Genomic DNA, 24,090 nt, shown 5'->3' on the forward strand with positions numbered 1-24,090 from the left:
TTTTGACAGAGCCATTATTAGTATAAGCCTCTGTATGTTCTAGAAATAAAGCAATAAACACCACCTTGCAGAGTTTGCTCCAATCTTTAGTACATTCTTGTCGAAATCCAGCAGTAAAAGCACCAAGGTAAGCTATCACTCCTGCTGATACCAGAACATCTCCTGTCAAATTATCATAAGTGTTTTGAAGATCATCTGCAGCATGAGACCATCTAAGGGAGAGAAGGTGAGCAAATTAGCCAAAATGACATATTAGTTCACTAAGGGTTATTTTTACTCCTTGTTGTGTTAGAGTTGTTAAAATTAAATATGTGTCTAGGAAAGAACTACCAGGAATAGGACATTTTCAGTAATATTGTCTCAAGATACACTTTTCAGGGACTTATCACTTCTACACTGTGGGAGAGCTTAGTAATTTCAATTACCTTAATTTAGAAAATTAAAGAAAGTAGATGGTGCTAGCAATATTTGACTTGGGGGATATACTGTAACAATGTAAGATCAATGTAAAGAACAGATTCAGATTCAGATTCAGATGATGATTGCCAACTCCATTCAGCTATCCAAGTGGCTATCACAAACATCAGGGAAAAATGGAAGATAAAAGCCTTGGACAACAAGAACGATGTTTAATGATTGACTGCAGACTTTCATCATCAATCAAAAAGGTCAAGGAAAGGTGTCTCAATCAAGAATATCAACAATGAGGAAAGTAACAAGAAAGAAGAAATTATCTTCTTAAGATGACCAGAGAAATCAGGAAAATTTAAAGAATACTCAGAACTAATAATGAAAGAGATATAATAGAGACAAATGAGGTTAATGGAAAATGGAAAGATTATATTAAAACCCTTTACAGATAGGATTACAGAATCTCAGATTCTGTAATCTAGAAAATAAAGAGCAACCAGGAATAGACCAGCTATCAAATATGAAAAAATACCCACTGAATTGTTTAAAGCTACAGGAATAGAGGCAGCTTTAGTGCTAAGAACTGTACTTCAACAAATAACAAACATGACTATTGGCATAAGGATTGGAAAAGATTAGTGAATATACCTATACCAAACAAGGGAAATGCAATGGGATATGTAAATTAGCAAACCATTGAAGTCACTGTTCATGGAAACAACATTTTGCTTATTAGAATGTGGAACAATATAGTAATGAGTATACCAAGATGCCTGAGTATTCCTGTGAGGATTTTTTTTTTCTCAATGAAGAAGCTATTATAAGAAAAGAAATTGGAGAAACAGAGTGGTTCAGAATAAGAAAGAGACTGAGGCAAGGATTAATATTGTCTGTTTTGCTTACCTACAAATATCTTCTAAGATCAGCAGGATTGGAAGAGATGATAGCTGCAATCAAAATAACAAGGGGTTGCCTTGGAAGACATCTAGAAGCTGCAATGGATACAGACTACAGCAGCCCACTTAATGATGGAGAACTGCCAGTCTCATATAATGCCACTGCCATGGGCTCTACATTTGTTACTAATAGCTTATATATACTGTACATCTCAGAGTCTGCAAGACCACCGACTTCAGGGAGAACTAACCCAGTTCAGTGTGTTCAGCCTAGAGGATCATATTAAAATCTCCACCAATAATATCAGTGGTGAGGGAAAGAACTTTCTGGTTTTGCCTCTGTCCTATGAAACACTACTCCTGGATGGTGACCTCCCTTAATATATTTTGGCCAGCAGTCAACACAGAGTCTTCCATAGAGTGTTTGATGTCTGAAATATTTAAGAATATCTATAATGCCAGGATGTGTGTTTGGTTTGTGTGGTCTATGTTTCCTTTGCAAAAGGAATGTTATTGCTCTATGGATCTTATATGTAAATCGCTATGAGTCAGTATGGAGTATACAAACAAATAAATAATACAACTGGAACTCAAAATAAACATATTATTATGCAGATAATGCCACTTTGCTAGCTGAAATAAGGATTACAAAATTTCATTAACTAAAAATGGTAAGTGAAAAAATCCAGGTTAATTTTAAATATGTAGGATACAAAGATTATGTCAACTTAAATGCTTACTGAACTTACTGTTGATGATAAAGAAGTGAAGATGGTAGATAGGAAGGATAGCATGACAAAATTGAACAGAATAGTGAAGGATAAGGACATTTCAATGACAACAAAGAATATTTCAAACAAGATTGAGAGAACAATAAATGAATTAATCAAATATAGTCTTACTGCTGCCCTGAGGTGATGATCAACATGCAGAAACTCACGTATCTTGAGATGTGATACAAGTAAATGATAAACTAGAATAAATTATTATGCTTGGCAAGGTTGAAAAGAATAGTTAGAGAAGACAAATTGATAAGGTGGGACAGGATGAAAGACACTATTGAAATGTCCCAGGAAGGACTAGTAGTAATCATTACCAGAGACAAGTCAAGATGGTAAGCATTTCCCCACAAAATCACCCAGTCTCTTAGTTTTAAAACATATGTGTTTAATTCCTGAATACTGATTTGCTGCAGTAATAACTGCTGCTTTTGACAGCATAAGTTTTATAGTCAATTCTGTATTTAAATGTTTTTAATGTTATATTTGTTGTAAGACCCTCCCAAGTCCTGCTGTGCTGCCTCAGCGTGGGGGAGGGATATTGCACAGGAGAAGGCAATGATAAACCACTCATGTATCATTACCAAGAAACCCATATGGATAGAAAATATAAAATGGTTGATGATATAGTGCTGGATGATGGGCCCCTCAGATCAAATGGCACTCAACATGCTACTGAGGAACTGCTGAGGATCTTTTGGAGTACTAATGGTGTGCATGATGTGGCTACATTAAATCTTTGGGATGTCTAATTGCTGAAGTTGCCATACAGGATAAGAAAATCTGAAGCTGTAAAGACAGAATTAAAGTGGGAACATGGAACATAAGAAGCATGAACACAAGAAAGCTCAACACAGGGAAAGATGAAATGAAACGACTATGAACTGACATCTTAGGCATCAGGAAATGGAGATGGACCAGAAAGTTGATGAGTTTTATGATCAAGTTCAATATGAAATCAACAGAGCATGCAAGCAAGATGGGCTGCTTGTGATTGGTGAGTGGGATATCAAAGTTGGAAACATTAAATAGGAAAATATATTTGGATTGTATGGCTTAGGAAACTGAAATGAAGCAGGAGATTGACTTGTCAATTTCTGCTACTCCAATGATTTCTTCATATCTAACACTGTCTTCAAACAACCAAAATGATGCCCCTATATGTGGACATCACCAGATGGAGTATATACAAATCAGATTGACTATATTGTTACTAAAAGGAGATGGAGGAGCTCAATTACAGCATCAAAGATATGGTATGTGCTGACTGTGGAACAGATCATGAACTGCTCAGGTACAAGTTCCAAGTTAAGCTAAAGAAGAAGAAAGCCAGTGAGTTTCAACAATATATACCCACCCTTTTCAAAGAGAACATCAGGAATCACTTTGAAGTCCTGAACCTCATTAATAGAGAACCAGAGGAATTATGGAATGAACTTAAAGAAGTTGTTAAGGATGAATGTGAAAAGAGACTCAAAATCGAAGAAAGAAAAGAAAGCAAACTGGATGTCAGAACTGTGGAAATTGCCAAGAAAAAAAGAGAAGCCAAAGCCAAGAAAGACAAAAATCTCAGAAAGGAACTTAACAAAGAGTTTCAGAGAGATGTTAGAAGAGACAAGAAGCAGTATTACAACAACATTTGTAAAGACACTGTCGATGGAAACAGACATGGAAAAACAAGAAAAGTCTTGTATACTAAAAACAAGGAAAGGAATATTAACTGAAATATTGTACAGTAGGGATGTCAACATCCAAGATACCTTAGAAAATATTCCCTACTTACAAGAACCACTAGTAGTAGAAGATGAAGCTAGATTAGCACATTGGTCATCACTAAGTCAGAAGGCTAGAGGAACAGATGAAAGACCCACTGAAATACGGCAAGCAACAGAAGAAGATTCAGTAAAGGTTCTAACCAAGCTATGCCAGCAAATCTGGAGAACTGATTGGAAGAGGTCAAATTCCAATGCCAAAAAAAGGGAGACTTAACAGAGTGTGCAAACTATAGTACAATATCCTTAATTTCACATGCTAGCAAAATAATACTTAGGATCATCCAATGCTGATTAGAGACCTGAAAAAAGAGATGCCAGATGTTAAAGCTGGCCAAGGAACATGAGACATTATTGCTGATGCACGCTGGAAAACCAAAGAAAACCAAAGAAAACCAAAAAGAACTCACTGTGTACTTCATTAATTATAAAAAGCCCTTTGATTGTGTCAAACATGTCAAGCTGTGGAATGTGCTCAGAAAAATGGGAATCCCAGAACATCTCACTGTCCTTGTGAGAAATTTCCATTTCCTGGCGTAGATATACTTTCTGATGTAAAAAGTGGGAACTGTATACATGTTCCTATAAGAGATACTAAGTTCTTAAGGTTTGCCAGGAGGTGTAATTCTTAATTTCACTATGGATACTGGCACATAGGTATAGGTTATTGTAAGACATCCAAAGAGCTTCATATAGCAGCAAACAATCATCAATAAAAAAAATAATTTGTCAATAACTTGTAATATTGTTATTATTTCTTTCAGGTTGTAAAAAAGTAAAAAAATAGTAATATGTAAACATTTAATACCTTTTACACTTAAGTATCACTGAAAAGTGTGTATTCTCTTCTTTATAATTGTTTTGCTAAAATGAGTACAAAGCATTTTCTCTGACCTTGATTTTTCTCCACCAAGTCCTCCTATCAGCTTTTCTGCTCTTTCTAGCTTTTTAGCACACAAATCCACCTGGAATTCTAAGCGGGCTTTTTCTTCAGTTTTTTCAATGAAGGTTTGTTGCAATGCTTCCAAACGATCTTCAACAGCTTTAAGTTCATCTCTCTTCTGATTTAATAATGCCATAGTCTGTGCTAATGACTGCTGGGCTTCTGCTAAGCGGGCTTTCTTGGGAGCAACCACCTATTTAATAAATTTAATACAGATTGTTATATTCTATAATTTTTTTTTAAAAAAAGAAAAACCTTTAAAAATAATTAAATATGACAAGTTTGCCTATTCTTCAGCTACACTTAGGCCAACTTGTTCCATACTTTGACAATTTCCCATTTGGATTATTGTGATGCATGTGTACTTGGCCTTGAAAATGCCTGAGAGCTTTCATTACAGCAAAGTTATTGCCACAGTTCTAACAATAGCTAAATGGGATTGTAATACAGATGACTTAAAAACAATAGGCACCTGGAATCAAATGTTTTTGGTGACTTGGTTGTTGGTTCCTATATATCAAGTACTTCCTTCTAGATTTTTTTCTTTTTTAATTTTCTTTTTTTGCAGTGTAGAACTATTTTCTAACACTGTATGGTCCACTGTTAGGCCATATTGCTGCAGAAGACTGGTCTCCTGTTAAGAAATTACCACAAAATTTGCTTATCCTTTCACACAGAATCTTTCAGGGACCTTCACTCTATTCTAGTATTACTGGACTATGGCTAAAAATGATTAGGCAGAATTATAGACAAGATGTTTATTGATTGGATGGATGGATGGATGGATGGATGGATGGATGGATATATATTTATATATATATATATATATATATATATATCCATCCATCCATCCATCCATCCATCCATAATTATTACATTATATTACTATAATGTACTATATATATATCTTACAATGAACTAATGTAATAATTATAGTATCATATACAGAACTTCCATATTCAAATGCAGTATACATCAAAATATTATGTTTGTGCTGCATGAGCATCCTAAAGGAATCTGACTGGGATCAGTCTTATTAATGAGCCATATTTTCAGCATAAAAGGAAAAAAACTTAATAATACCTTTGCTACTCTGTCATAAACCTCCATTGCCATAATCCATTTACATAGCCCTTCTGCTGCAGAAGATGCTTTAGCCACTTTGGGAGGATCAAATTCAGGATTAGTCAGATACTCAGAACGGATCTTCTGCATCACCGATACCTATATGAAACATACATTACATGCAAGTGAAATAGTGGATTCAGCAGTAACAATTCTCTAAATAATTTAGCTACTATTATTCATATACTACTGAGTAGCTATTATAATCAAGCTGTAATCTGCTCCCCTTGCTGGTGATCCGTATCTTGCCCTGGGCACATTTATGACAGGGATTAGTGGAATCCCCTGGCTTGTTTCTCTCCCCTCCAGTCATCAGCTGGCAGGAAAACATCTAGCAATCACTCTCAGTGTGGGAAGGGGCTTGGATTCGGGCTTTAAGGATATGGCAAGTTCTGACAGATGCCAGATGGCTCTGGTTTGGCACAAGATATTTTGCACAGGTGTATTCAAAAGGAGACTGACTATCAGCTCCTGGGCAGTGGCTTTGCCCTGTTCTGGAAGTGTTAAACCCATGTTCAAAAGAAGCCTGACATTCTGCTGATATCAGCAGATCAGTTCAGAAAGAACCAGCTTCATTTGCTCCCCAAACCATAATAGCTCTTGAAAACACTGCCCAAGAATTGAATGAGAGGGCACAGGACAGCACCAGTCTAAAGTGGCCAATAGATGCTTGGCTAATCCCATCCCTATGAGTCACCTGACTACACCAGAGATCAAAAGGTCAATGAAGGTATCACTGCACCCACAGCAAAATTACTGTAGCTTGCTGCCTCCTTAAATGAGAAAACATTACTTAAACAGTAGAACAGGTCACAATGACTTTAAGCTGCCTCAGATATGGACCAGGGATGAAAACAAGGCAACATCATGAGCATGTGGTAGGAAAAAAAGGGGCATGTTTGTGCTGTAATTAGGTGGAAGTAAGAAAGGACTTACAACTACTATCCTCACTTACGTGACATGTGAATATGATTATTTCATCTAAAGAGATGCTGGCTTTTAAAGGTTAGAAAGAAGACAGAGTCTATCATGTTTGCTGTAAGAGAATCACAATTTACTTATTATTTTTTAAATACACAAAGACTTACTGGAATGTTATCTTTGTCATATTCTCTCAAATCTTTAAGGAAATTCATGTCACCTAAAAGTTTTTTGCTAGGTCCCCAGTAGTCTAAAATCTATAAGAAAGTTAAAGAGTTATGTTAAATATTTTTTACAAAAATAATGAGAAAGAGAAAATGCAGAAGGTTTTCTAATGAATGTATAATTTGAAGGATATTCATTAAGAGGGCAAGGGGTAGCAGAAAAGAATTTGTATGGAATAAAATAATTGTCATTGACTATCTAGAGTAAGGACTGTGAATCTGCACTTCAGAAGCAAAGGCAAAAAGGTGCTTTGGAGTACACACTGGCGTGCAGCTAACACCTGTTGGCAATTCCTTAAAACAAACATGACTTTCTCAGGGTCATGTGGCAGCTGTCTGTTTCTAGGAAACAACAGAGCTGCTTTAAGGAGTTGCTGAGAGAGGCTACATAAGGGGCCTTTTGTCTTCAAATCCAAATCTTTATACAACCCTACTCTCTGCATACTATATGTATGAAAATGAATCCAACCTACATTTTTGACAAATAAGGTGATCTTCATCATTTTAATCCTCCCATGTAAACCACCAAATTAGCATATGAGATAAAGGGGTAGTTTCTGTTTGTAATAATGATGTAAAAATAGATGATAAAGAAAGATTCCACATTTTAGTGAAAAATAGGGAACAAAGAAAAAATTGAACTGAAAAATTGAAAAATCCAAGTACAATAGTCTGTTATATAAAATTGTACCTGTCAAGCAAATAGTAATCTTATTCCCTGAATCTTCTTACAAACTCCATTTCCAAGTTCCCATACATTCTTCCTATGAAGAATGTTTTGCTAATAATGTATTTGTGAAATCAACAATCCAATCTACTTTTTCCCTGAACTTTCTCATTTAATGATGAAAGCTCAATCTTCATGGATATGAAATACTGATGAAGCAACTTTACCATGCCTGCAGTTTAAAAATAATTATTTTATTTAGGTCTATGTATATGTTTCCTGTTTATGAAAATGGGTTTTGCCATTAGAAACATTTTGCTTTGCTGTCAATTACTTTACCTTGCCTCCAATTCCAGAAGGATCAGCAATTTTTTCTGGTTTTATATCCTTCATGACACAAATGGCAGCCATAACTAGTTTAACTCCAGAAGGTGGATTCTTCATTGATTTTACAATTGTAATATCTGCAGGCTAAAATATTATATGTTGTCATGTTGCAGTATAATAATATAGATTTCCAAAAATCTCATATACTTAAATAGACCTGCTACCTGTTCTTATTTGAATATATCAAGGACTAAACTTTGACCTTCTGGATGCAAAATATGTATCTAGTTTTGAGTGATGGAATACTCCTTCAATCAAACAATGCTCAGAAGAATGCTATTCCAACCAAGCCTCTCTTTTTAGGTTTCTTTCATAAACCCTCACTGTCTTTAACTTGCCTTTAGAGTGTCAAGTGCAGACAATGCTGCCTCTAGTGCTGGAATAGCCTCTGCAAGGTCACTCTCACATTCATTTTTCAGCGCCTGAGCTTCAGTTGCTTTTTCTGTAGCAAGCTCTTCATCTACTTTTACCGTTTTGCTTTTTGCTTCAACCTCAGCAGATTCCTTCTCAATGATCTAGAGAGTAAAGGTAAAATAATAAATAATTATAATGAAATAGGTACACAATAGGATAGCCGCATGCACTCCATTAGATTCATGCATTCATTTAGTAAGACAAAATAACTGTTTTGAACATAGGAATGTATATTTGAAACCAGATAAAATGTATACAAAATTTAAGTTCTGCATAAAATTAATTATTCCAGCTAGAATGACTCTTTGTAGGTTCTTGTATCAACATTTTTGAAAGTGTGTTTCTGATCAAATGTAAGCACCTCTATAAGGAAAGTACTGTACAGAGGAATATGTGCAGACATTTATTAATCTTGCTTTCATTGGGACAACCTAATTATGCTCGATATGTGTGTGTGTGTGTGTAAGTGTGATTTGAGTTTAAAAAGAGAGATTCTGCTTGGAAAAAATCATCAGTGACATCACACTTATATGTAAAGGGAACTGAGGAAGTGGCACAAAAAAACAAGAGCAGCACTCTATGGGATTTTGGACGTGGTGCTCTCAATGAGCCACCCTCTATCTCTTGACTACCAGCTGGTGCAGCTGCTGCTTTTCCAACCTGGACTGTTGTTGATATATTTACCAGTTTAAAACACAAGCATCTGGTGCTTGATTCGATATAGTTCAGACACTCGGTTACACTCTATATAATTCAGATACTCAAATACAGTACCTGAAATGCCTACCTAAGTCAACACTGACATGATTGGAAGCAATTTAACAAGATAAGAGGATGCTGTAGATGGGAAATAAGTGGTCAGTTCTCAGTTCAAGACCCACTGCTAAGAAGGATTCTGGATCTTTCTCCCTTGTTTGTAAATTGCTGATACCAGCCTTGAGTGGTGATAATGAGAGAAATCACTATTAAAACTGGATTATACCTAAAATATAAAACCTCACAATAGGCGACCGGGAAGTAAAGATGGATAGATTTTATATTCCTCTTCCCTCACCAGTGGCTGATGGGGAAAAATTCCTTGGATTCTTCATTGTACAGATTAAAATATACTAGATTAGGATACTTTGTTACAGAACCAATACATATACGGTACAGACACATACACTTATGGCATCTCAGTCTGCTGCTCATAATTGGTGTCGAACTGAGAATTAGGTTGAAGCCTCATGCAAAATAGAATCGAGATAGGTACATGCAGACAGAGTTAATATTGTTAAATACTTGATGATGAATAGTTTTCATGACAACAATTGGGACAGCTAAATTCAAGACACTGTTAATTAATAATTACTGTAATTCTTCATGGGTTTGCAACTGATCTGAAGCATTAGAAGTTGTATTTTGCCACCTGACTTTTATTTAAAAGTAACGTAAGCTAACCAGTATCATTTAGACCACTTGATTGCAAAGCAAAATCTTTAGTTTTGTCATTGACCACCACAAAATAACATCAGAATGATGAAAATTTACCAACATTTCACTATGAATAGTTTAGCCTGTAAACTATGGAAAAATAACTACAAATTAGAGATACTAACACAAAGCTATAAAATTACCATATCATTAAAATATTACTATTAGGATGATCATTCAGGTGCATACTACAATAACTACATTATCCTAAGCATCAGAAATTTTACCTTCATCATGGCTGCATTATCCACTTTTGCCTGCTCCAATTTAGGTTGTAAATCAACAAGTTCTTGCTTCATTTCACCAACCTAAAACCAATAGTGGTTGGACATGAATTGTTTAATGTACACAAACTAGAAAGAAGAAATAAACATTTATTATGTACCATTTGGACTGCAATCTTAAATACATTTATTATGGATTAAGCCCCTTTGAACCCAATGATACTTACAGTATTTCTAGGTAAACATGCCTAGAAATTTCTAGCCTGCTCCATATGTCAAATCATATACAAATGTGATTATATTTCTTGAAATAAATATATGCAATTATTGACAATAACATTTTATTTAAGAATAAAACAAACAGCATTCAGAAAGTAACCAATTAAAACAAAAGAAAAAGCTAAGATATGTAGTTGATTTTTGAAATTATGAACTAATCTCACAAGGCACAAGTGTACTTTTATTGTTGACTCACCTGAGATTCAGCAAAAGCTAGTTTGTCTAATCCATTAGTATATCTTTTTTTTGCCTTCATGACAGTATCACGATTCTGCGTCAAAAGTAGTTGGAAGGAACCAATAAGTTCAAGATAGGAAGTAGGTGTAACATAGTTATGTCGTCCCAACTGGTTCAAAAATCTGCATCAACAAAAAATCATGTTTAATTATAACCAGGATTCAAAGAAAAATATCTATTTTGTTTGATAATCAAAAATATATCCTTGTTCCTTTTCCTCTGTGTATGTATCAGTATAATTGAGATTTTTAAATCAGGAAATTAGAATTGAAAGGGCTATTGCAATACAACTGTAGTGACTCCTATAGCATTTGATAAATTGACTCCATGCTTAGAGGCCTGAATATGTGTAATTCAGCTTTTCTTTCTCATATAATTCCATCTATACAAAATGAGAACTGGTAAAACCAGACTATGCCATTATAACTCTTTCAAGGGTCATTATGAAAGTGGATTTGCCTCTAGATAGTTTCGAATTTGTTAGCTAGATCCAAGATAATCAAAAACAGAAATTCTTCTTGGTTAGGTAAAGCCACAGTCATTTTCCTCAAAGAGGCTCACTTTCATTTATCCCCCATATTCTGAAAATCTGGTAAGTGCTGAGAGAAAAGGCAAAAAAAAAAAAAGAGGAAGAACAATCTAAAAAGATACACAGATGTTTTCACTCCAGCCATCATCTCTGCAGTGAATACTGTAGATACCAAAACCAGAGCTTATTCAAGGAGGTAATACATAAATAGTTAAGCTAAGCTGATTATATTGATTTTATTTGGAATTTTGCAAAGGGGATTGTTGCCTTCCCTTCACCCCCCTCGCCCCGCAATATTTTCTTTTCCCCACATTCCCTTTTATATCAAAAGATTTGGCTTAATTTATTTTCTAAGGGAATTTTTCATTAAAGCCTTCCTCTTGCACACTACTGCACAGTTATTGCTCTTGCATTTCTGTGCTGGCACATGGTTTGTTAAGTTCTGTAATTCTAGGCTTTGGGCAGAAAGACCCAAAGCACTTTCTATTTTCCTAGAGCTGAGATGAGTGGAGAAGTTCTGGATAGAACAGTCAAGGACTTCCCAGCTGGACAAAGTAAGATGTCAGGTGGTAGCCTATTGTAATTATCTTTTACTGGAAACCCTTAGAAGGGCTTCCCTTAGAAGCCAGGGAGGTTTTAAATGATCACTCCTCCCAACTTGTAACAGTTACACTCTTAGTACTACAGTCCTAATATGATGTGACTTTTCCACTTTGTGAAAACATTACAGATAGATAGATAGATAGATAGATAGATAGATAGATAGATAGATAGATAGACAGACAGACAGACAGACAGACAGACAGACAGACACAGACAGACAGACAGACAGACAGACAGACAGACAGGATCCCATTCATGCATTTCTGTTATCTAGAATGGCTATGTGTGGAGATGAGGTTGTTTATTACAACTTATTTATTTTGGGAAAATGTTATACATACTATACAATAAGATAATTCAAAGCAGGTAGAAAATGACATTACAGCTTTATTTCTGAGAATAAGTTTTAATTAGATATTACTAAATATCAGGGTTTTTAGCAATATTGTTTTATATGCTGGGATTTTTTTCCTTTCCAGTGCTTCTCTTGCATTTATATTAGAAGTGCATAAACATATATAAAAAGATAACCTTTCAGAAAGTGACAACACAGATGTATGGAAGTGTTTACAGATGGGAACAACTTCTTGACGTTCATTTTCTGTGAGCTCAAGCTTTTCCAAGAATTTAATAGCCACACGCTCAAGAGCATCTTCAGGCCATGGCTGTAAACATAAGGATATACATTTTTTCCTTACAAAGTCTCTTATTATACATTGTATTTGCTACTCTATTCCACCAACAGTTCTTCATGAAATCTGCTAATAGCATATGGGCAGAGAAATGGGAAAAGAGTCACTTTACTTCATTTCACAAAAATTCCTTTTCCTTGGATTTCACATAAAATCATATACAACATTAATGACAATTTATTCAAATAGTGAAAACATTTAACCTCTGTTTAGTTACCAACTAAGTTAAGCCCTAAACAGACCAGTCCTATACAGGACTAAATTAACATCACATAGCTGCACTGTAGAAAGCCATTTTGGTCTAGTGGTTAAGGCATCAGTCTAGAAACCAGGAGACCATGAGGAAGGAGTATTAGGTATATTTGCCACCTTGAATTATTTATAAAAATAATAAAGGTGGGATTAAAAAAATATTAATCTCAAAGAAAAATAGAGCCATGGTTTCCAGTAACCAAATCATTCCCAGATGTGTATCAGTGAGTGGCACAGCAGCTGTCAAGTTGGCTTAGCAAGATGGCACCTAAAGTCTTCCATCTCTGCAGGTTCCCTCAGGCAAGGCAAGGGGGATAACACCCATCCACCTGGCTTGTACATAACCCAAGCTATGCCAATTCTAGCCAGCAGGAAGAAAGCCACTGAGGCACAGTAGAGGCCCAAGTAACCTTCCTCCCCCCACAAGCAACAGGGCAGAGATCTTTTGGATTCCACAAAACATCCTCACACTGTCACAGTATGTTAAGTTCTCCAGCCATGTCTGGAGTAGTAAGTAGATCAGAATGGGATCCCCCTGTTCCATAATCCACATAGAATATCATGAATGACAGCAAATGAAAGAGGTTAACCCACTCTGTTTACTAGACTACATGGACAAGGTAAAAGTTGTGTGTAACAATAGTCACTATACACAACAAAATAACTTGGATCAAAGCAAGAACCATTCCCCACTATGACCAACTATCTAATATTGTATTGGAATAGAGAGATGTAATCCTGGGATACATAGCTGATAGTGGGATCTCTCTACATCATTCAGTAGTATAATGAATTATATTTCCCAGTTCCACTGGGATGCTTTAAGAGAATTCAAGGGGATTTAAAAAAAAAATCATATGTAGTGTATGAGCCTCCATTCCCAGTGACTGCTAACAGATACCAATGGAACATTCAACGCTGGATTATTCTCTATAAGAAAGAATAATTTTCAACATTCATAAAATCTAAGAGAAAATTATCAACATCTAAGAGCGTGGAAAGCAAGTGTTTATGGGTAAGAATATAGTGAGCATGGTTGACATCACTATAATTATTTGTACAAACCTGGAACCAGTCAATAGTACAACAGTTGATGAGAGATGGAAATTGTCTAAGTCGATTGCGAAAAGCATCTCCAATTGGACTGAAAGCTACCACAACATGGAGATTGTCTTTGCAACGGTTCACAAAGAAAGCAAATAAGGCCAAGGGACTGAGCTCTTCATGCTTACTGCCTGCCTGAGCTACAGCACGAACTCCCTAGAGAATAAAGCACAGAAGTGAATCAGCCAGTTCTTAAATCTAGTTTTGGAAAACAATCTGACTACTAATAGATACTGGAATGCAGTGTTTCTCAACCTTGGCGACTTGAAGACATGTGGACTTCAACTCCCAGAATTCCCTAGCCAGCCATCGTGGCTGGGGAATTCTGGGAGTTGAAGTCCACATGTCTTCAAGTCGCCAAGGTTGAGAAACACTGCTGTAATGTATTCAGCAAAATGAATTAAACTGTAAAAAATATACTTCTGATTAGGAAAACTATACAAATTAAACTAGTAAATATGCAAATAATAATAATTTATTAAATTTATATGCTGCCTGACTCCCAGTGACTCTGGGTGGTAAATAAATCTCTTAATTGTAATAACTTCATTTGGACCATAAGAATAGGAAAATATTAATAGTTTTTAAAGTGAAGCTAGTGATAAGATTTATTTAAACTGTGTATGTATTTTAAGAGTTGTCCTATTTACTTTTTTCATTTACTATATTTCTATACCAGCAACTCTACAAAGACTTCTGACACTTCACAATATCCCACATAAAATAAATTAAAAAATAAAGACATAAAACAAATAACATTATAAAATCATCAGTCCACCCTAACATCTGAAATCCAGCAATTTCCTAAGAATTAAAGGCTCCGAAGAAAAGCTTCATCTTAACTACCTGCATGTGACCATCAGTGAGGGTGGCATTCAAATTTCTTGAGGAGATTATTCCCAAGAGATGGAGCCAAAAGCAAAAAAGCATTTTCTTCTGCTTCCTCATCCCCAACCTCATATATATGGGAGAACCTCAGCATCCCAAATCTGGAGGAGCAGATCAGAGGGATGGGTTCTATCTGAAGGAGGTGGTCCTGAAGATACCTGAGTGCCAAGCCATAAAGGACTTTATAGCTTAAAACTAAACTTTGAATTGTCCCCAGAAGTGCATTGAAGCCAATGAAGCAATTGTAAAACCAGTGCTGTATGGTTATGCTGACTCTCATTTGCCACTAGGCAGGCACCACTTCCTTTTTCAGCAACTGTAGCTTCCAGTTAGACTTCAATAACAGTCCTATATAAAGTGCATTTGGAGCAGTCAACCCAAGAAGTGATACAGTCTTGCATTACAGTTACCAGGGCCTCCTACTATTCTCTTAACGGTGTATTATTCCCTATACAATATAATGTATATACAAGTTTTAATTTATTAACCAGGGGCAGGGTTTAGAGGTTAAGCAAATTACAAGTTATTTCCCCTTTGAATAAAGCAGAGTTAAACCTTCACTTTTAGTTGTGGCCAAGTGTGGTAATATTTTAAATTTTAAACCTAATATTTTAAAAAGATTGATTCTAATACATTTTAAGACAAATATTACTTCTACATGGGAATACCTCCATAACTTCTTGTTTCTCATCAGCTGCAAAAAGGTTGGGTACTTCTCCTGTATTAAGCACACTGTCGACATCTTCTAAAAATCCTTCTTCTTTGATTTGTGTGTCTGTGATTAGAAACACAGTTTTCAAGCCCTTCATACCTGCACTCCTCAGAAGGCTCTAGAAGTAACACAAACATTAAGTATTCAGTGCAAAATACTTAAATGTAACAATTTTACAGTTGGTTACTTGGTATATATTACTATACATACAGTATTAACATGGAATACAAGCACATCCCCACCATACTTAAAAGATCATGTGAATGATTAAGCTTATGGCATGAGTGAGAGGTACTGAGATAAAAGTTCTGTTGGCAATGTTATACCATCTAAAGATAATGACAACTTTAAGGAAATGGCCTAGTGACTTACACAAGGTTAGCACAAGCTACAAAGGATAAGATATAAAGCTAGGGGGAGAGACACCCTGAGAAAGCCAATCAAGATACTGGCCTAGAAAGCAGGAGACAGTGAGTTCTAGGCCTGCTTTAGGCACGAAAGCCAGCTGGGTGACTTTGGGCCAGTCACTCTCTCTCAGCCTAACCCAGCTCACAGGGTTGTTGTTGTGGGAAGAGTAGGAGACAGGAGATATGTTCGCCACCTTGAATGAGTGAGATAGATAGATAGATAGATAGATAGATAGATAGATAGATAGATAGATAGATAGATAGATAGATAGATAGATAGATACTCAGAGAGAGCAAGCAAAGAAGGAGAGAGTTGGATGACTTCATGGTGGATGCCTGGAAGGGTAAAGGCAAAAGTTATTCTCTATGGACTTTGGGAGGTAACAATGAAAACAGTTGTCAATTGGGAAGTATTTTAAAAAAAACCCTCAGAGATATATATACTTGAGAAGTATGTGCTTATTAGTGGCCTTATAGGCTGTTCTGGGTGATGCTGGGTGGTGTACGTCTCATCTCTGTAAATTGAATTAACATTACAATAAAAAAGATATATTGATAATATCATAATCTATCGGCTTCCAGATGAGATTCATGGAGGACTGAGATGTCTCTGACGAAGTGGAGACAGTGTTGTGGTGGTGACTGGCAGCCAAATGATGAATTCTGGTCAGCAGAGCCTCTCTGGATAATGAGAGACTCAGAGATTGCCCACCTGCACTCCGGACGGCTGCTCATGAGGAGACCACAGGAATTGAATGTTCTTGTGGTCAACTTGTGAGTTGAACAGCTGGGAGTCAAGGAAAAGACAGTACACTCGCACCTGCAGCACAGCCTTTAAAGGACAATGAGTTCGCTCAAAGGCTCATTTTCTTAATCACTTTCAGAAACAACTTACAGTTAAAGAGAGATCTTTGGACTGGCTGGAAGAAAAAAACCCACACTAGGTGAGTCAGCCTTCATTCCAGATCAAAGAAAGAAAAAAGGAAAATAATAATTTTAAGAATTTAAAACTAACAGGAAAAAGCTTAATAAGATTTTGACCTAAGAAAGTTATAAATGGACAAAGGAGACAATTTGAATTTAAAGGATTAATAGTTTGATGAAAGTGCTTTTGATATTACTTGGAAACATATGAACAGACCATACCTTCATGGGAATGTTGATTGTTTAACATCAGAGAGAAAAGCAATTGGTGGTTTTTACAAAACACAGAGATAAATGTAACATGAGATTGACTGGGTGACCAGAACTACAGAGTGCCAGGCTGGACTAAAGCCTCGAAGACATAGAAAAGGCAAAAGAGAGAGACAAAAAGAGACAAAAGCCTTCTACAGAACTTTCACTTCTGTAACTGACTCACTTTTGCTTTTGGATTACAAACAAGAGTGGCAACTACTAGAAAGGCAGCAAAACTTGGTGAAGGCAGGAGAGGGTTGTTGGAACAACCAACAGAAAATTGGTTCTGAGATACTGCAAAAAAATGTTTGAAGAGATGGGGAGACAGTATCTGAAGCTGTCAAATCTGTTAAAAGTGATCTGGCTCCATTTGAAGGAAGAATGGAAGAAAGATTTGTAAAGATGAAAGAGGAAATGAAAGAAGTAAAAAAAATTGAAGAAATGGTAGAACAAATGACTGGAGAAGTAAAACAAATTAATGAAAAAGTAGAAATTTTAGAAAGACAGAAATAATAAATAGATAGATGAGAAAGGACTTGGATAATCTGGCATTACCGGAATTAAGAGAAAAAGAATTCTACTTGAGACTTAGAGTGATTCCAGAGGATCCTGGCGAAGACACCAGAGAAAAGGTTGTGCAATCTTTATCAAAGTTTTTAGAATGGGATGTAGATGATACAGAGGCAGAGATTGACAAAGTGTATTGAGTTAATACACAATTTGCAAAATTAAGAAATGTACTAAGGGATATCCTTATGTACTTTGTCAAGAAGAAGACCAGAGATCAAATTCTGCAGTAGCGTTTCACTGCTAGACTGAAGATTAATAATGCAGATGTAAGAAATTTACATTATGTTATAATTTAAAAGAGAACTTTATAAAATGATGTACTATTGGTACATGTCTCCAGAAAAACTATCTAGAATGTATAAAGATACTTCAAATTTATGTTGGAAATGTGGAAAACATGAAGGGTCATTTTATTATGCTTGGTGGACTTGCAAAGAAGCCAGAAAATTATGGGTTCAAATGGTACAGTGGTACCTCGGGTCACAAACTTAATTCGTTCTGTGACTCTGGTCGCGACCCGAATCAAATTTTCCCATAAGGTTCAATGTAAATACGGTTAATCCGTTCTGACCCCTCCAAATTTGGTCGCCAACCGATTTTTGATCGCATCCTGAATCAAATTTCCCCATAAGGTTCAATGTAATTACAGTTAATCCATTCTGAACCATATGTTTTTTTTTTTAAACCGCAAAAATATGACACAAAGTTCAGCACGAAAAGAAAGAAAGCTAAGCTTGCTCGACGCGACTTCTGGCGTGGAGGACAGGAAGGTGGGTGGGGAGGCAGATATTGCTTGGAGGGAGAGTCCCCCTCCCTACAGGAAGCCGCGACCATGTGTCACAGCAGGGAAAATGGCCACGGATCCTGTTCGTCACCTGATGCGGAGTTCGCGTACGGAAGCAAAATTTTGCGAATGGTGCTGTTCGTGACCCAAATTGGTCGTGAACAGAAGCGTTCGTGACCTGAGGTACCACTATATTCAACTGAAACCAGAACTTTTCTTGTTCGGACTAATGGATAGACAATTAGAAAAGAGTTATGGAAGATTGCTTTTATATATGATAACTGCTGCGAGATTATTATATATATAGATTATTATATGCACAAAAACAGAAAGATTCTGAAATATCCACAATGAAAGAATGGCTGGTGAAGATGACAGAATTAGCAGAGATGGCAAAATTGACTTGTTTGATTAAAGGAAGGACAATAACTACATTTATTAGTGACTGGAAACCCTGTATGGGCTTTTTGCTGAAATAAGAAAAAAATGAACTTGTGATTTATGAGTTTGATGATTAGAAAGGGTAGACTATGGAAACAAGGAAATTATGTTAGAGAGGGTAAAATATAAATGTATTTGTACTGCTGTTATGAAGATTGGAAGCCACTTCTTTATATATTTATTTATATACAGTGGTACCTCGGGATACGAACGCCTCTACTAATGAACATTTCGGGTTACGACCAGCTTCGGCAGGAAAAATTTACCTCAGGTTACGAACTCGCCTCAACTTACGAACCGGATATGCGGCCATTTTCCCTGCTGCCACGCGGTCGCGGCTTCCTGTGGGCGAGGTCGCGGTAGCAAGGAGACGTTTGGTGAGGTTTGTGGTGTGTTTTGCAGTGTTTTGCGAAGGTTTTTGGTGTGCGTGTTAGCATGGCTCCAAAGAAAATGCAGAGCAGGCTTGGCGGGAGTAAGGCTCTGAAGAGGAAAGTGACGATCGAGCTGAAAAAGGAAATTATAGAAAAGCACGATCGTGGCATTCGTGTGACTGATCTGGCCTCAGAGTACAAGATGGCAAAGTCGACCATCTTGACTATTCTCAAGAATAAAGATGCCATCAGAGGAGCTGATGTGGCAAAAGGAGTGTCGATCTTAATGAGGCAGAGGACACCAGTGCTGGAAGAGGTGGAAAAGCTGTTGTTGGTGTGAATGAATGAGAAACAGCTGGCAGGTGATAGCGTGAGTGAGGCTATGATCTGCGAGAAAGCCAGGAAGCTGCACAGTGATTTGCTGCAGACAAACCCCTCTACCAGCACAGCAAGTGAGGAATTTAAAGCCAGCAGAGGCTGGTTTGAGAAATTCCGAAAGAGAAGTGGCATCCACAGTGTGGCAAGACATGTGAGGCTTCCAGTTCTGACAAGGCTGCTGCAGAAGCCTACAAGAAAGAATTTGAGGATTTCATGAAGGCGGAAGGGTACGTCGCTGAGCAAGTGTTCAACTGCGACGAGACAGGGCTCTTCTGGAAGAAGATGCCAAAGAGAACCTACATCACACAGGAGGAAAAGGCACTGCCAGGGCACAAGCCCATGAAGGACAGATTGACCCTTTTGCTGTGTGCAAACGCAAGCGGCGACCTGAAGATTAAGCCGCTACTTGTGTACCATTCCCATACCCCTCGTGCATTCAGGGAGCACAATGTGAACAAGGCCAGACTGCCTGTCATGTGGAGGGCCAATGCGAGAGCGTGGGTCACAAGGCAGTTGTTCATGGAATGGCTGCACGAGGTGTTCGCACCCAACGTTAAAAAATACCTGTCTGAGAACCAGCTGCCTGAAAGGTGCCTTCTCCTGATGGACAATGCCCCGGCACACCCTCCAGCCTTGGTGGATGACATGGACGCTGAATACGACTTCATAAAAGTCAGGTTCCTCCCCCCCAACACGACACCTCTTCTGCAGCCCATGGACCAGCAAGTGATCTGCAACTTCAAGAAGTTGTACACAAAGGCACTCTTCACCAGGTGTTTCAATGTCACCGAAGAAACATCCTTGACTCTCAAAGAGTTTTGGAAAAAACATTTCAATGTCCTCCACTGCATCAGCCTCATTGACAAAGCCTGGGAAGATGTAACCTGCCGGACCTTAAACTCAGCCTGGAGGAAACTGTGGCCAGAATGTGTTGCTGGATGTGAGTGTGAAGGGTCTGATGCAGAGGTAGTGGAGGAGATTGTGTCCATGGGCAAGAGCATGGGTCTGGTTGTGGATGATGTGGACATAGAGGAGCTTGTTGAGGACCATAAGGAGGAGCTGACCACAGAAGAACTTGCTCAGCTCCAGAGTGAGCAACAGAAGGCGCTGAGGAAGAGGAGGAAGGGGAGGAGGTGAGCTGTGATGCGATAAAGTCCATCATGGAGAAATGGAATGAGTGCCAGGATTTCATTGAGAAGCACCACCCCAACAGAACTGTGACAAGCAGAGTGCTGAATCTTATGAACGATAACGTGTTCTCTCATTTCCGGAGGGTTATGCAGCGCAGGAAAAAACAACAGACTTTAGACAGGTTTTTCCCCAGAACTGAGCCTGCAGCTAAGAGGCAAAGAAGAGAGGAAACCCCTGAAGGGGACTCTCCCTCCAACCAATAACTGCCTCCCCACCCCATTCTCCCTCTTCATGCTATGCCAGTTACACTGTTTTTCATGTTTTTGTGGTGTAAAAATAAAATGCATATGTTTCAGAACGGATTGTACTTTACATTGAACCTTATAGGGAAATTGCCTCGGGTTGCGACCAAATTCGGAGGGCAGAACGGATTAACTGGATTTACATTGAACCCTATGGGAAAATTTGCTTTGGGTTACGACCAACTCGGGATACGTCCAGAGTCACGGAATGGATTAAGTTCGTATCCCAAGGTACCACTATATTTATACATTTGATTTATTCTCCGCCCATCTTCCCCCAATGGGGAACTCTGGGCAGCTCACAAACTATATAATCCTAACAGTGACTAACAGTGATTAACAATTCTTACAATTACAAATCTACAGTGCTATATATTACACTATGTGACCAGCAGTGGTCGCTAGGGGGTTATCCGGGCTCTTCCTCCTCCGTAGATCTTTCTTGCTGCTCGCATCGATCATCACTCGTGCAGGTTGCATTCAGAGTTCGGTCAGCACCGGTATTTTGCTCCCCCGCGCAGCACTGCCGGTTCCTCCCGTCTAAATGGAAGTCCCCATTTATCTACTTGCAGATGGAATATCTTTTGAACTCCTGGGTGAGCAGGAGCTGGGACGAGTGACGGGAGCTCACCCTGTCCTGCGGAGCCGGGCCCGAACCGCTGGAGTACCGACCATTTTTGACCAGCAAACTCCAGTGTCATTAAGCCCTGTGCCACCGCATTCCTTTCCTTTCCTTTCCTTTCTTTCTCTTCTCTTATTTCTTTTTTTTTCACTTATTACTTTTCTTTACTTTCCTTAGTTTTTTCTTTCAAAATTTGTATTGTTTTATATTCTTTTAAAATTTTATTTTTAAAATAAATAATAATATCATAATCTATCTACCTACCTATCACACTGGGAAATTAATCAATTACTCAGTTCAAATCCCCGCCCCCCCCCCCCCCCATCTTCTACTGCCAGAGACAACACACTCAGAGCATTCTAGCAAAAAGGACTGATGGAATAAATATATTATCCCAGCATGCAGAAAATATCACCTCTGGCTGACTTTTTAAACTATATAACTTTAATAGGTAAACTCCTGCATGGTATCTGGTTGTGTTAGTTATTTCAGGGTGGTTTGGGCTGCAATTCTTATACTGTACTGCTCAGATGTTATACCACCTTCTCTGCCCTCTCATCATCAACTCCTCTTCCCTATTCAAAATAATTTTGTGGTGGAAAGGAAATTGAGTCCTCCTGCAAGTCTTAGTGGGCTCTCCATTTATAAGTGTATAATTCTAAAACCAGTTAATTGATTATGTTCCATCAAGTAGATGTCAACTCTTAGCCACCAAGTAGGTAGATTTTCTCCAGGATGATCTGCCCTAAGCCTGGTCTTTCAGATCTTTCTAAAACCAGTAAGAAGCCTTTAAGCAATATAAATTTAATTGTATATTTTTTACCTTTAGGTCTTCCCTCCACTCATTCATTCCATAGCTCTTGGAGATTTCAGGTTGGAAAATATTCATTTTTGCCATAGATGTAGCCAAACGGGTCAAGGATTGTCGCCCACTTCCTCCCATTCCAACAAGTAAAGCATTACCTCCAGATTGCTTGAGCACACGACATATACGAGATAAATGTTCCAGTACATACCTTTGATTAAAAAATACGCACATCAGGAAAAAAAAATTATAATTAAAATCAAGTCTTTTTAGTATAAAGATGGGAATCAACAAGATTTTCCATCATTTTGCAGTGGAAAACCCAAAAGCGGTAGTATAAGCTGTAATACAAATTTAACATAATTTTATAGAAGAAAAAAACCCAAATTCTGCCCACCCCCAATAGACAAGTTTGGCTGAATGCTGATCAACTAATTGTTTATGAATGATTATTTTTCATTCTATATGTTGAAATAAATCATTCCTTATCCTTTATTCAACTTTAAAATTGTGAAAAATTGAAGAAACAATGAGGACCCAAGAAAACAACTTGATGCTAATGTTAAGGGAATAACAACATTAAAAAGTCTGTTTTGATTGTGACTCATAGAATTAGTCTCATATATTTCCAAAATCTAAACAGTTTATAAAAAATACAAGTTTTTGACTTTGAAAAAAATAAAGTCTGTATGATTCAGGAGTTCTGTATAAGCCAATTAATTATTGCTACCAGACTTTGAGCAAACTCCTAAGTGAAATTATACATATTGTTCTAAGTATAAATGAACTACATTAAGATTAAAAGTACTGGGTAAATAGTTGTTGGCAAAAATAGTTTACAAAGCTATTGCACCTAAAAATTACTAGATTCATTCTTGTTTTGTGAGTTTGATTATATTCATCCAAACACAGATCTACAACATCACTGAACATTTGTATATTTGGAATTTCAAAATAAATTCTTTCATCTCCTTCAAGGTCAGGATTCATGTAGTCTCCAAATAGCAGATTTCTCAGATCTTCTTCAGTTATCTATTAGTAGAAAAGAAAAGACATATAGTCTATTTTAACAGCATTATATGCAATTAAGAACCCAGAAATAAAGTTATGATACCTTAACCAACAAATGTAACAAAAGGCTACTGATAAAGATTTGAGTGTGCTATTTTAAGGCTCAAAGACATATTGTGCATAGGCTCATAAATGCAACAGATACACTACAAAGAATCATGGAATGCAATGCAAGAAATACTCAGATTACAACAGTTATATGCAAAATTTAAACTTAAATCAGAAAAGCACAATTGCCACTTAAAGCCTTACTAAGCATTATACTAATGGGTGTTAGTACAATAACCCTTTGCTATGCTAATTTTGCAAGGAGGAGGAGAAAATGTCATTATCTTGATTCAGGTCTAAATAGCAACAATAACAAAATAACTTGATTATTTCTAATTCCTGTACAGCTTAACTTCTACGTATCTTTAGACCTGTGTTTGTCTCATGGAATCAACTTGTCTAGTCCATGCTCTCTGGCAAAATTTGTTAACGGTACTGTGATTCTGAGAAGT

The 24,090-nt window shown here is 37.2% G+C and overlaps 1 protein-coding gene across 1 annotated transcript in view; it reads right to left on the reverse strand.

Annotated features, from left to right (window-relative positions):
• The window catches only part of DNAH12 (dynein axonemal heavy chain 12), a 117,864-nt gene that overhangs the window by 32,949 nt on the left and 60,825 nt on the right, over positions 1–24,090 (reverse strand). The window contains exons 41-53 of the mRNA XM_088134789.1: positions 23,373–23,551; positions 22,538–22,730; positions 15,489–15,650; positions 13,894–14,088; positions 12,416–12,549; positions 10,712–10,874; positions 10,240–10,320; positions 8,464–8,640; positions 8,078–8,209; positions 7,015–7,104; positions 5,885–6,025; positions 4,753–4,994; positions 65–212 (exon numbers count right to left, since the gene is read on the reverse strand). Of these exons, the coding sequence (XP_087990915.1) occupies positions 65–212; positions 4,753–4,994; positions 5,885–6,025; positions 7,015–7,104; positions 8,078–8,209; positions 8,464–8,640; positions 10,240–10,320; positions 10,712–10,874; positions 12,416–12,549; positions 13,894–14,088; positions 15,489–15,650; positions 22,538–22,730; positions 23,373–23,551 (2,037 nt within the window). The remainder of the gene's footprint in view (positions 1–64; positions 213–4,752; positions 4,995–5,884; positions 6,026–7,014; positions 7,105–8,077; positions 8,210–8,463; positions 8,641–10,239; positions 10,321–10,711; positions 10,875–12,415; positions 12,550–13,893; positions 14,089–15,488; positions 15,651–22,537; positions 22,731–23,372; positions 23,552–24,090) is intronic.

The sequence above is a fragment of the Python bivittatus genome, unplaced genomic scaffold, assembly GCF_059951505.1.
Source record: "Python bivittatus isolate LINGU-HERP-01145 unplaced genomic scaffold, Pbiv_v1 ctg000080_np1212, whole genome shotgun sequence".
Taxonomy (NCBI): domain Eukaryota; kingdom Metazoa; phylum Chordata; class Lepidosauria; order Squamata; family Pythonidae; genus Python; species Python bivittatus.